Raw genomic sequence first — 14,440 nt, 5'->3', positions numbered from 1 at the left:
AGACTGTGAACCGCTGCTGGGGTTTTTATTTGAAGCATAAATCTGATGAAATCCACTGTAGTCTGAAGTCACACCAGCACTCAGCTGCTATCTGTTGCTCTTTTTCCACAGTCCCCCAAACAACATTTTTTAGAGAAACTAAAACAATACAGAAATACACAAAGACTAATATAGTAAGCAGAGAGACAATACAGGATAGTGGTATAGCACATCCAGCCAGGTTGTCTGAGTTCGAATCCTGACTCTACATGGATTTGCTGTGTGACCTTTGGCAAGTTACTTAACCTCTCTGGGCATCAGTTTTCTTCTCTGTAAATGCAGATAACTCCAATTATAAAAATTTATAACGATAAAGATTAAATGGGTTAATATTTGTAAAGTACTTAGAACAGTGCCTGACTTACAGTGTTGGCTAAAGAACCTTATCTGCCACCCAGAATTGACACTCTTATTACCAGTTAGTCATATTTGCTTTGTCTCTTTTTTTGTAAAATAAATTTGTAGAGATAAAGTTGACATACTCTTCATTCCATGCCCGTTCACAGTTCTTCCTCCACTTTCAAGAGGCAGCCACTATCATGGCTGTGATGTGATTCCTTCCAGCCCATGTTTTCATACTTTTACATAAACTTATGTGTATCTGTGAGCGATATTGAATGGCAGGAAACACAACAGACAAAACTATCTCTTATGATAGAGAATCAGAGCTGGGCCAGGAGTAATCTTTGGTCAACTAATCAAAGCTCTATATTTAGTATCAGCCCAGAGCAAGGTTTCTCAGCCTTGGCACTATTGGCATCTTGGGCCAAATAATTTTTTTCTCTCTCTCTGTGTATATGTGTGTGTCGGGGGTGGGAGTCCCGTGCATTGCAGGATGTTCAATTGCACGGGGGTCCCATGCATTGTAGGATGTTCAGCAGCATCTCTGACCTCTACCCAAAAGATGCCAGGAGCATCCCTCTCCAGCTGTGACGACCAAAAATGTCTCCAGACGGCGCCCAGTGTCCCCTGGGGGCAAAATCATCCGTGGTGGAGAACCAGTGTTTTCGAGCAATTCCTTTATTCCAAATAAATAAAGCACTAAGGATCAAGTACTTAATGCAACACTTTTCCTTCGATGAATGCTGATTTCAGCTGGTCCGTATATCCAGATACCTCTCTATATCAGCATATACCCTAGAATCTCAAGTGTGTGTGTTGGGGGGGAGTCTGTCTTCTCTCTCTTTCTTTTTGTTTAATCTACCACCGACCTTTGCATAGTTCAGGATAAGCGAAAGTACCCAATGAACGTTAGTCATTGAATGAATGGACATCTATTTAGCATGTGGTCTCTGATGCTATTGCTGGCATCCTGGCAGCGCTGATGTGTGATGAGGCACTGCAGGCTGTTCTTTGATTCCAGAACCCAGGGAAGGTATTACAGGGTGGCTTCTCCCACTGTATTGCAGATGTACGACAACATAGCACTGCTGAGGTTTAATGACGGGGACAGTGGAGAAAAACTGGTGTCTGCCATGATTTCAGCAGAAGGAGAGGTCATGGAGTTCCGGAAGATCATCCGGGCCGAGGGGCGCGTGGAGGACTGGATGACAGCAATTTTGAATGAAATGCGAAGAACTAACAGGCTAATTACCAAAGAGGCTATCTTTAGATACTGTGAAGACAGAACCAGGTAAGATTGTAAATGTGATTGTGTGTTACTTTATCATATTTATGGTCATAATGAATCAATTTTCAAAGTTTGGAGTCGATCAACTGACATTTCAAATGAGGTTTTCTTTTCCTGCCGTAGCTAAATAAGCTGATGTATAGCTGTCCTGTAAGGATCACCTCATATAGCACGTCTCAAAGTGTGGTCCCCGGACCGGCAGCATCAGGGTCCCTGGGAGCCTGTTAGAAATGCATATTCCTGGGCCCCATCCCAAACCTGCCCCAACAGAAATTCTCGAGGGACTTCCCTGCTGCTCCAGTGGGTAAGACTTCATGCTCCCAATGCAGGGGGCCCGGGTTCAATCCCTGATTGGGGAACTAGATCCCACATGCGTGCTGCAACTAAGAGTTCACATGCTGCAACCAGGAAGTCCACATGCTGCAGCTAAGATCCCGCGTGCTGCAACTAAGACTTGGTGCAGCCAAAACAAACAAACAAACAAATAGATATCAGAAAAAAGAAAAGAAATTCTCAGGGTGGGTCCCAGGGATCTGGGTTTTCACAATATCCCAGGGGATTCTGAGCTCAGGTGTGAGAACCTAGTGACCCACCAGAGACCAGGTGTTCATTAAGGTGGATTCTATGTGTAGGTTAACGGGTAAAGTTGTTTCTAAAGTATTTGATGAATTTCAACCATTCTTTGATTTTTGTGGCCTAGAAGCTTCCAAGCACCGAGCTGAACCACGCCTGATTCAGCTGAACTCAAAGGGCTGAACTCAAAGCCCGCAAAGCATCTTTGGGTAACTTTCCAGGAGAGCTGTGTATTTGGCAGGGCCTTTGTGCAGACACAAAGTCTTTATTATCATGAGAACACCGTCCTCTTGGTTTCGCCTGCTGCCTTTTTGATTTTGCAGACTGAAAATGTCTGTTTAAATAAGTTATTAGAACAGAGCATAATATTTGTCTGATTAGGATCCTGCTTTTTCTTAGGTTCTGCACCATGTAAAAAAATTGGTACCTCTTTATATAATCAGGTGTCCATATATATATATATATATATATATATATATATATATATATATATATATATATCATCGTGTAAATACTCCCACATGTCTGATTTCAAGAAGGCTAAATGGAGGGAATTCCCTGGCAGTCCAGTGGTTAAGACTCTACCCTTTCACTGCCAAGGGCCTGGGTTCGGTCCCTGGTTGGGGAACTGAGAGCCAGCAAGCTGCGTGGCATGGCCAAAATTAAAAAAAACAAAACAAAACAAAACAAAAACACTGAATGGAATAATGGTAAGAAGTTTAACACACCACTTGCAAAATTCCTGAATATTTGTCAGTTACCTCTCATGAGCTGATAGGAGGTGGCCTTAACCCATCATGGGCTGTATTCATTCATTTTACTAGCGTTTACTGGATTCCTGCTCTGGGCTAATCACTGTGCTTGATGCTGTTTCAACACTGAACTAGACAGAAACCACTGCCCTTCAGAAGCAGAATATCTAAAAATCTCTGCAATGTTTCCAAATTGCATGAATTTTATATCCGCATTTATTCATTTTATTTGCCTCATAACTGCTACTTTGCCAGGGTGTTGCTATGTGTGACAACGTGTGGTTGGTGGAAGACAGAGTTAAGAGAATTCAACCCGATTAATCGGGAAATGTCTGAGCCACCCTTTCCTCACCTAAGTACCGCTCTGCTAAAGCGCACTTGTCGCTCCTAATGAAGGGGGTGAGTCACTGAAATGATAATATTGATTTACGTGAGCGGACATGTTTCAGCATCACTGAGAGCACAGGCCCAGCTGTATGTAGCCCCAGAGCACACCCGCTGTCCTGGGATTTGCCAGACGCCATCACGTTCATCTTAGCTCTGCCCTGAACCACTTGATTTTCTCTGGTTATAGTGTTTCCACCTCTCCTGATTTCCTACTTCCCAGGTTTGTTGCCTTTCGCAAGATCCACCTTTGTTCATTTCAGTACCGTCCTCTGGACCTCCATCACCTTCGTTACATCTCTCTTGTGTGTCGGGAACACAACTATACATACTATTTAGGTTTTAGAGGCACCGCACAATTTTAACACAAGACGTTAAAGCCAAATGCTTTTTATTGTTTTAAGTATTCTTTAAAATTTATTTTGCCATTAATTGCCCATCATCAAGATAATGACTCGTCATTTGCAGTCACTTTTACTGGATTGGAACTTATAGCTCTGGGTCCATTATTTTTTTAGGTACGATTTAGAAGAAAAGTTTACCCTAATGTGTTTCAAGGCACTTACCAGCTTTGGAAATTAGTATGTCAGTAGGGGAAATCCAAGCGGCTGATAAACATGTGAAAAGAGGAAAGACTTCACTGGTCATCCAGGATCTGCAGATTAAGGCCGAATGAGATATTGTTTTGTTCACCTTTCAGATTGGCAAAAAATTCAAAAGAATATAACGCCTAGTGCTGGCGAGGGTGTGGTGAGAAGGACAGCAGTATGCATGGCTGGTGGGGGGACGGATTGCTACAACGTTTTAAAGTAATTTGAGTTTTCCTATTAAAATAAACTATCAGACAAGTGCTTTTGTACTGGTCGCCCTGCACTTGGGATTCTGGTCCACAACACTAGAAGCCGCTCTGACTCCTCAGGATGTGCATAAAGCAGGGTTTCTCGCCATCGGTGCTGTTGACATCTGGGGCCGGATAATTCTTTGCTGTGGGAGACCGTCCTGTTTATTGTAGGATGTTTACCAGCATCCCTGGCCTCTAGCACCCACTAGATGCCAGCAATACCCTTTCCCCCAGTTGTGACGACCAAAAATGCCTCCAGACAGTGCCAGACAATGTAGAGAGACGTTTACCGCGGTATCGTTTGTATTGGCAAAAGAACTGGAAGCAACTTGAATAGACATCAGTGCGGAAACGTCTGCTTAAATTGCGATCCTTTGATGCTCTGAAATATCGTGCAGCTTTGACGAGGACCTGGTCAGACCTATGTCCGTTGACCTAGACGCATGCCCACTAGAACCAATAGGTGAGAAAAGCAAGGTGCAGTGTAGCTTGTGTTCCCTGATGCCGATTTTGGAGAAACAGCCCTTACAACCCCTTCTCCCCATATTTGTGTATCTTGAACTTTGAACAGGTCTGTATGAGAATGGAAAAGAGTGCCGAGTGACACTCAGGAAACTATAACAAGGAACCATGGGGGTGTGTGGTCAGAGATAATTAATTTTTTTGTTGGAATTTTTTTTTTTTTGCGGTACGCGGGCCTCTCACTGTTGTGGCCTCTCCCGTTGCGGAGCACAGTCTCCGGACGCGCAGGCTCAGCGGCCATTGCTCATGGGCCCAGCCGCCCTGCGGCATGTGGGATCTTCCCGGACCGGGGCACGAACCCGTATCCCCTGCATCGGCAGGCGGACTGTCAACCACTGCGCCACCAGGGTAGCCCGGAATTTTTAAAAATTAAAAAATTCTTACAGTATGCCCATAATGTTAAATAATTTTTAAACATCTGTAAAGACACATCTTTAAAGTGATCTGGCATCTTTTACACAGTCATGCACCTGTAACTTTTTCATGTGCATGTCTCTGTTGGCCTGGTGTTTTACTATCTGACCAGAAGAGTTTTATTCTCCTTTGCTTACCTGCAGCTCATACATTGCCTTCCCTATTCCAGATCAAAGAAATAGATTTTTTTTTAAATGAAGTATAGTTGATTTACCATATTGTGTTAGTTTCAGGTGTACAGCAAAGTGATTCAGCTATACACACACTCATATATACATTCCTGATTCTTTTCCTTTATAGGTTACTACAAGATATTGAATATAATTCCCTGTGCTGTACAGTAAATCCTTGTTGCTTATCTATTTTATGTAGATTGGTTCGTATCTGTTAATCCCATACTCCTAATTTATTTCCCACCTTCCTGTTTAGTAACCATAAGTTTGTTTTCTATGTCTGAGTCTGTTTCTGTTTCATAAATAAGTTCGTTTGTATTAATTTTTAGATTCCACATATAAGTGATATCATATGATGTTTGTCTTTGACTGACTTCACTGAGTATGATCATCTCTAGGTCCATCCATGTTGCTGCAAATGGCATTATTTCATTCTGTTTTATGGCTGAGTAGTATTCCATTGCAGTAGGTTGCTTCCGTGGCCTGGCTGTTGTAAATAGTGCTGCTGTAAACACTGAGGTGCGTATATCTTTTTGTTTTGGCTGCACCGCGCAGCTTATGGGATCTTAGTTCCCTGACCAGGGATCGAACCCACGCCCACTGCAGTGGAAGTGTGGAGTGTTAACCACTGGGCCGCCAGGGAAGTCCCCATATATCTTTTTGAATTAGAAGTTTTGTCTTTTCCGGATATCTGCCCAGGAGTGGGATTGCTGGATCATACGGTAACTGTATTTTTAGTTTTTGAAGAAGCCTCCATACTGTGCTCTGCAGTGGCTGCACCAGTTTACATTCCCACCAACTGTGTAGGAGGGTTCCCTTCGCTCCACACCCTCTCCAGCGTTTATGTTTGTAGACTTTTTGATGACGGCCGTTCTGACCTGTGTGAGGTGGGATCTCACTGCAGTTTTGATTTGCATTTGTCTAGTAATTAGCATTGTTGAGCACCTTTTCATGTGCCTGTTGGCCATCTGTATGAAAGAAATAGATTCTTTTTTTAATATTTTAATTTTATTGGAGCATAGTTGATTTACAATGTTGTGTCTACACAACATTGTAGTTTTAGTGTGTACAGCCAAGTGATTCAGTTATACATACATTCATTCTTTTTTAGATTCTTGTCTCATATGGGTTATCACAGAATATTGGGTAGAGTTCCCTGAGCTATACAGTAGGTCCTTGTTGGTTATCTGTCTTACATATAGTAGTGTGTGTATGTTCATCCCAAGCTCCTGACTTATCACTCACCCACAACTCTCCCATTTGGTAACCATGAGTTTGTTTTCGATATCTATGTCTGCTTCTGTTTTGTAAATAAGTTCATTTGTATCTTTTTTAAAAATTAGATTCCACATATAAGTGCTGTCATATGATATTTGTCTTTCTCTGTGTGACTTGCTTTGCTTAGTATGATAATCTCTAGGTCCATCCATGTTGCTGCAAATGGCATTATCTCATTCTTTTTATGACTGAGTAATATTCCATTGTATAAATGTACCACGTCTTCTTTACCCATTCCTCTGTTGATGGACATCTAGGTTGCTTCCACGTCTTGGCTACTGTAAATCGTGCAGCAGTGAACATTGGGGTGCATGTATCCTTCCGGATTATGGTTTTTTCCGGGTATATGTCTACGAGTGGGATTGCTGGGTCATATGGTAGTTCTATTTTAAGTTTTTTAAAGGAAGCTCCATACTGTTCTCCATAGTAGCTGTACCAATTTACAACAGTGTACAGCAGGATTTCCTTTTGAAAGAATTAGATTCTTGACAGGACCGTTTTCGGTCCCAATCCTGGGAGAATCTCGTTGAAGGTGTGCTTTTCCCTTAGGGTCGACTGGATGCTCCTGTACCAAGGGATGGTGGTGCTGGCCGCCAGCCAGGTGTGGTGGACCTGGGAGGTGGAAGATGTCTTCCGCAAAGTGCAGCAAGGGGAGAAGCAGGCCATGAAGAACTACGGCCAGAAGATGCACCGGCAGATTGATGAGCTGGTCACTCGGATCACCATGTCCTTAAGCAGAAACGACAGAAAGAAATACAACACCGTCCTCATCATCGACGTACACGCCCGAGATATAGTTGACTCTTTCATACGGGACAGGTAGGGACCTGCCTAGGGCACTGGCGTCTCGAAACCTGTCTTTTGTCGTCCTCTGGCCTCTCTCAGCATCTCTCCTTCCTCCCCCTTGTCCACCTTCTTCTGCATCTCTTTCTCTCTTCACTTATACCCCGTTGCTCACCTTCCAGCATTCTCGAGGCCCGGGAGTTCGAATGGGAAAGTCAGCTACGGTTTTACTGGGACCGAGAACCAGATGAGCTGAACATCCGCCAGTGCACGGGGACCTTCAGCTACGGCTACGAGTACATGGGTTTGAACGGGAGGCTGGTTATCACGCCCCTTACGGACCGGATTTACCTGACTCTCACTCAGGTGATTGGCAGCCTGGGTCTCTTGGTGATCGTTCACCTGGGGTTGTGTGTTTTTCTCTAAGGGTGACTATGTTAATTGTGATGGTGTACTGGGTTGACCAGTGTCCCCTACCCTGCCCCAAATTCAGGTCTGCTCGGAAGCTCGGATGTGACCTTATTTAGAAATAGGGTCTTGGCAGATCGAATTAGTTAAGGATTGGGGTGAGAACATCCTGGATTAGGGCCCTAATACCAGTGACTGATGTCCTTGTAAGAAGAGAAGAGAACACAGAGACACAGAGAAAGTGATGTGAAGACGGAGGCAGAGACAGGAGGGATGCGGCCACAAGCCAGGGACACCTGGGGCCACCAGAAGCTGGAAGAGGCCAGGAAGGATCCTCCCCTGGAGCCTTCGGAAGGAGTGTGGCCCTACCCACACCTTGATTTCAGACTTTTAGCCTCCAGAACTGTGAAAGAATACATTTCTGTTGTTTTAAGCCAGCCAGTTTGTGGTACTTTGTTACGGCAGCCCCAGGAAGTTAATGCTGAGAGTAAGGGATGTTACACTTTCAAAATCTATATAAAAGAGTTTCCATTTGGAATATGACCTACGTGCCACCTTTTGGGATTGGGCTGTTGCAAGTTCAGGCGGCCCCTAAAACCACCCTCAGGTTCAATAGTTTGCTAAAAGAAATGACAGAATTCAGTAAAGCCATTATGGTCCTGGTTATGGTTTTTGCAGCAAATGGATACAGATCAAAATCAGCAATGGAGGAAGGCATAGGACAGGGTCCAGGAGCTTCCAGCCTTCAGTTTTCTCTCTGATGCAGCTGTCCAGACAGCATCATTTCCTCTGGCAGCTCTGTGTGGCCGCATGTGTGAAGTCCTGCCACCCATGGAAGCCCACCGAGCCTTGGTGGCCAGCGCTTTAACTGGGGGCTTGCCATGCAGACATGACTGACCCCCTGAATGACTGACCTTAGTCCCCAGACCCTGCAGAAGTTGACCTGATGATACCATGTGGCCCAAGGCTCCCACCATAAATCACATTGTTAGACTGTCCAGCGTGGCCCAAGGTCCCCAGATAAACAAGGACACCCTTCTCAGGCAGGGCATTCTGAGGGCTTAGAGGTCAGCTCCTAGGATCTAGAGACAAAGGGCCAAACCTTTCTTTGGGCACAGTTAATCCTTCCCTGCACAGATGTCCATGTTTCCATGAGCCTCAGCTCTGGGAACTGCTATAGGCACTGTGCTCAGGGTGGGTACAGAGTCCAGCATATTGCAGAGTCCCTGGTTCCTATATAATGGGGGGCCGGGTGGGCGGTGGTCAGTGGAGGTCAACGGAGAAAGACAGAAAAGAAATGTTAAACATGGTGACTGTCAGGGACTTCCCTGGCGGTCCAGTGGTTAAGACTTCGCCTTCCAATGCAGGGGGTGCAGGTTCGATCCCTGATTGGGGAGCTGAGATCCCACATGCCTCAGGGCCAAAAAACCAAACATAAAACAGAAGCAATATTGTAACAAATTCAATAAAGACTTAAAAAAAAATGGTGACTGTCAGAAAAGGTGAGTGTGAACTGGTCCATTGCCATTTATATACTCCTGCACAGACTGTCACAAACTGGGAATTGACACCTGTTTCTTTCCGTGAATCAGACAACGTATGTTTTGCATTTGGCTTCTAACAGGCGCTGTCCATGTATCTGGGTGGGGCCCCTGCTGGCCCAGCAGGTACTGGCAAAACTGAGACCACCAAGGACCTGGCCAAAGCCTTGGGCTTGCTCTGTGTTGTAACCAACTGCGGCGAAGGCATGGATTACAAAGTAAGGCCCTGGCGTCACTTCTGGTACGGTCTTCTTAGGCGGAGAGCTAAAAGGGGGACAGCGTGGGAAGGCATTTCACCCCATACGCTTCCATGAGATGACATGGTGACAGCTGGAGGAACATAGTAGGAAACGTTTCACCATCACAGTCTAGGAACTTGGCTGTATCTCTTTGTTAGCAGCATGTAGGGCAAGAGTCCCAAACTAAATGCCCACTGGAGTCAGCTAGATAGTGTAAATGAATAAAGCAGCAGACAGACGATAGAGAGTGGTGGGGACTGCGGCCAACTGGAAAGCAAAGCTCCGTCTAAAGGGGGAGCCGCTATTGCGCTTAGGTCAATTGTTGCCACTTGGAAAAGTGGACCCAGTGTTAGATTTTCCAGCATCTCAAGAGAAGCCAGAAATCTGGGTTTTTACGTTAAAATCCTTAATTTGTGAAATCCTTGAACTTAATTACAAAACAAAAATAGAGTCACAGATGTAGAAAAACTTACGGTTACCAGGGGGAAAGAGGAGGAGGGATAAATTGGGAGATTGGGATGGACATATATACACTACTCTATATAAACTAGATAACTGGTAAGGACCTACTGTATAGCACAGGGAACTCTACTCAATACTCTGTAATGGCCTATATGGGAAGAGAATCTAAAAAAGAGTGTATGTATGTATATGTATAACTGATTCACTGTGCTATACAGCAGAAACTAACACAACATTGTAAATCAACTATAGTCTAATACAAATCTTTAAAAAAATCCTTAATTTGTGAAATCCTATGAGTGGTAGCTGGCCCACGAGAGGCCTTGGAAGTCTTGCCAGGAAGACCCACTCCTGGGGTGGCTCTTCTCTGCCAATCTGATGAGCGTCATTTGCTTTTTTTATTTTTTATTTTTAAAATTTTTATTGGAGTAGAGTTGCTTTACAATGTTGTGTTAGTTTCTGCTGTACAGCAAAGTGAATCAGCTATACATATACATATATCCCCTCTTTTTTGGATTTCTTTCCCATTTCGGTCACTACAGAACACTGAGTAGAGTTCCCTGTGCTCTACAGTAGGTTCTGATTGTCGTTCGCTTTTAATTTAGAAAATGGTATCCATACATGGATTGCTTGCAGTTTTCAAGATGAAAATTGCCCTTGTCCTGACACTTCTTTCATCCCAGGCCGTCGGGAAGATTTTCTCGGGCATGGCTCAGTGTGGGGCTTGGGGCTGTTTTGACGAGTTTAATCGCATCGATGCCTCCGTGCTCTCAGTCATCTCGTCCCAGATCCAGACGATCCGAAACGCTCTGATCCATCAGTTGACCAGGTTCCAGGTGAGGATAAGTGTGAAGCCAGCCCGGATCATGTCCCCAGGCTGGGAACGTGCTGAAATATCAGGTGGTGGACAGTCGTCTATCCAGACCAGGTTCCCCCTAGATGAAGATTTGCCCAACTTCTGCTTTCAAATGGAGATAGTTGGGTTTCCCCAAATTATCAACATCTTTGATAATTAAGGACTGTAATAGTCTAAGAACTTCAAAATAATTCCAGACATGTGATCCATAGTTACAGACGGGTAGGGCAGGATTCTCAAATAAGTGATGTGTAAGGCCCCCTTTCAAGGTCAGGAAATATTCTTCCCAAATTTGAGAAAAAACGACTTAAAGAAGAAAAATCAACGTTCCATTCAATCAAAATATCTTCAGTAGAAATTATCACAGTGAACAAGAACATTTGCCTTCGTACTTGGTAAAATTACGGCACTGTAATGAGGAAGATTATTAAGATTGTTATCAAAGTGAAAAGGCAAACTTAAAAATTTTTTGAGAATTTACTAATCTCTCCCCGTCCAACAATACATTTGTAGACTCAAGTTTGGGATGTCTGTATGAAGTTACATCAGATTAAACTGGTTGAGAGTTTGGAGAAACAGGACCGTATGTAATTTAGGTAGCCCAGAGTGAGTTCTCTGACAACAGAGACCAGAATGGCTGGACCGTTTCCCTACACTGTGATCCCAGCTTGCTCTACTGCTCCTCCGGCCACTGTCCTTGCCCCTGCGTGCCCTGAACACTTGTCACTTTACGCCACTTGCTCTACAAACATTCCACGCCCTGGGACACCATATGCATCCCTATCTGCTTGGAATTGTCCTTTTTTCTCCTTCACCTGAAAACTCCTGTACATCCTCCAAGGCCCCACAGAGCCTCATTGGGAGATTCAGGACCCAAATTCAGCATGGGTTGGTGAGGATTCCATTGTGGGCACCTCTGCGGCCCTGCACCCCACCTGCTTTCTCCCTGGACCTCAGGGCTCATGGTCAAGAGATTATGTAAACTGGGTACTGTTAAACATTTGAGGATTCTGGATGGATTTCTATTAATTAGTTCTTCTGAAACATTTTAGGGCTGAGCTTACTACTCCCATGGGAGACACATTGAGCCTGCAATGTGTTTGGGTTTCTAGAAGCTGTTTTGTTTTGTTTTGTGTTTTGGGCCGTGCTGTGTGGCATGCAGGATGTGGGATCTTAGTTCCCTGACCGGGGACAGAACGCACTCCCCCTGCAGTGGAAGTGTGGAGTCTTAGCCACTGGACCGCCAGGGAAGTCCCTAGAGCCTGTGTTTTTAAGAGCAGGGCTGTGTCTTGTCTCCAGAGGTTGATCTGGGACTCACATGAGATACTGAGGCGTGGGTGAGTGTAGTCTCAGTGCAGACTTGAGAGACAAGACAGCAGCCTCCATCTCTGGGGAGCATCAGCTCTCAGGCTGGGCTGCCCTCTTGTCCCTGAGGCAGGCTGTGCCTCATAAAAATAAAACATCTGTCGTCTGTCTCTCTGGTGGACCATGAAAAGAAATAGAATAGTAAAATCTTAGTAGAAAGGAAAGTTAAGACAGTTGAAATTCAACTGTAGGCTAAAGAGACTCAAAATATAGAGATTTCTGCATTTTGTTGGTCCATGGGGCCCCTGGAGGACACAGGCTGGTTTCTTGAAGGATGCTGAGGTAGGATTCTGTCGGAAGGGTCCAGGTGACACCCAGGCAGCCAGACCAGCATGAAGGTGGGAATGGGGAGAGAAGTGACAGCTAACATGAATGAAAGTCCACTTTGCACGAAGCAGTGGGCTGGGTGCTCTTGAATATGTTGTCTCGTTTAACTGCCACAGCCTTGCAGAGAAGGAAACAGAGACTCAGAGAGGGTAAGTGACCTGTTGGAGGTCACACAGTGCCTCGAATCAACCCCCGGCTGCACACTTTCCCAACATCAGCTACTTCTCAAGTGGACAGACCCTTGATTCACATCAGAGTTTGGGGGTCGGCTGAGGCTGGCACCCCAGAACACTGAGGCCATAAGCACGAGGACTCTGCATTTATCACCGGGAAAGGGCAAGAGACAGATGGTGGTGTCTGTCTTGTACCCATGAAAGGAAGAGCCATGTGGCTCCCCAGGCCTCCTTGCCCCATGGTAGGCTGGCCAGCAGCATAATCCTTCCTTCCTTTCCTCTTGTCCCCTAGTTTGAAGGGCAGGAGATCTCCCTGGACTCGAGAATGGGCATCTTCATCACCATGAACCCCGGCTACGCGGGCCGCACGGAACTGCCCGAGTCAGTGAAGGCCCTGTTCCGGCCCGTGGTGGTGATTGTGCCTGACCTGCAGCAGATCTGTGAAATCATGCTGTTCTCCGAGGGCTTCTTCTGGGCCAAGGTGAGGTCCCTTACCGCCAGGCGTCCCTGCACCCGCCTAGGTCTGCTCGCAGATGGGGGCCCTGGGACATTTTCATTCCCAGGGCTTGAAATTTGAAAAGTGTGGCTTTTCAAATTGTTTTGCTTTATCTCTCTCCCTTTTCTCTCTCTCTGTCTCTTTTTCTCTTTTTTAAAGCTGGGAGTGCATCATTTCTTAAAATTAAATTAAATTAATTTATTTGGCCACATTGTGCTGCATGCGGGATCTTAGTTCCCCGACCAGGGACTGAACCTGTGCCCCCTGCAGTGGAAGTGTGGAGTCTTAACCACTGGACCACCAGGGAAGTCCTCTGTTTCTCTCTTTTTAAAATTATAACTTTTATTTTGGAATCATTTGACTCACAAGAGATGGCAGCAGTAGTCCAGAGAGTTCCAGGTACCGCTCACCCAGCTTCCCGCAGTGATAACATCAAAACCAGGAAACTGGGACTTCCCTGGTGGTCCAGTGGTTAAGACTTCGCGCTCCCAATGCAGGGGGCCTGCCTGGGTTTGACCCCCGGTCGGGCAACTGGATCCCACATGCAGCACCTAAAAAATAAGATCCCGCATGCTGCAACTAAGACCCGCTGCAGCCAAATAAATAAATAAATAAATAAATATATATATATATATTTTTTGTGGTACGCGGGCCTATCACTGTTGTGGCCTCTCCCGTTGCGGAGCACAGGCTCCGGATGCGCAGGCTCAGCGGCCATGGCTCACGGGCCCAGCCGCTCCGTGTCATGTGGGATCTTCCCGGACTGGGGCACGAACCCGCGTCCCCTGCATCGGCAGGTGGACTCTCAACCACTGTGCCACCAGGGAAGCCTGCAAATATTTTTAAGGTAAAGGATTGTTAGGTTGCTTCTCTGCAGTGTTTTGGTAAAGGCTCTTATTGCCAATCCTATTGTCTATGGATTTTGAGCCGGAGCGGAGAGATCTCTGGTTCTTAGTTTCAGTGAGCAAAATCCCCATGCCATCCATAGGGACCAGCAAGTGTTGAATCCTTGATGTAGACCAGGTGGATGACTTGTCCCCAAAAACAGTTACGAGAAAACTTTAATAACATGTTTAGGTTAAAGGAAGCACATTTCTGGAGTGTAATCTCTATGATTTAAAAAGTTGTATGAATTCTGTTCTTTAAGGTGGTTAAGATTTTCCTTGGCTTTCAAGGACTGTCAT

General features: G+C 45.3%; 1 protein-coding gene across 1 annotated transcript in view; it reads left to right on the top strand.

Annotated features, from left to right (window-relative positions):
* DNAH10 (dynein axonemal heavy chain 10) overlaps positions 1-14,440 on the top strand; it is a 147,578-nt gene that overhangs the window by 64,983 nt on the left and 68,155 nt on the right. The window contains exons 30-35 of the mRNA XM_060027909.1: positions 1,449-1,672; positions 7,156-7,425; positions 7,572-7,755; positions 9,422-9,556; positions 10,723-10,875; positions 13,053-13,241. Coding sequence (XP_059883892.1) covers positions 1,449-1,672; positions 7,156-7,425; positions 7,572-7,755; positions 9,422-9,556; positions 10,723-10,875; positions 13,053-13,241 — 1,155 coding nt within the window. The remainder of the gene's footprint in view (positions 1-1,448; positions 1,673-7,155; positions 7,426-7,571; positions 7,756-9,421; positions 9,557-10,722; positions 10,876-13,052; positions 13,242-14,440) is intronic.

Source organism: Delphinus delphis, chromosome 13 (genome assembly GCF_949987515.2).
Source record: "Delphinus delphis chromosome 13, mDelDel1.2, whole genome shotgun sequence".
NCBI lineage: Eukaryota > Metazoa > Chordata > Mammalia > Artiodactyla > Delphinidae > Delphinus > Delphinus delphis.
Note: the sequence above shows the minus strand (reverse complement) of the source record. Positions and strands in the feature narration are given on the sequence as shown.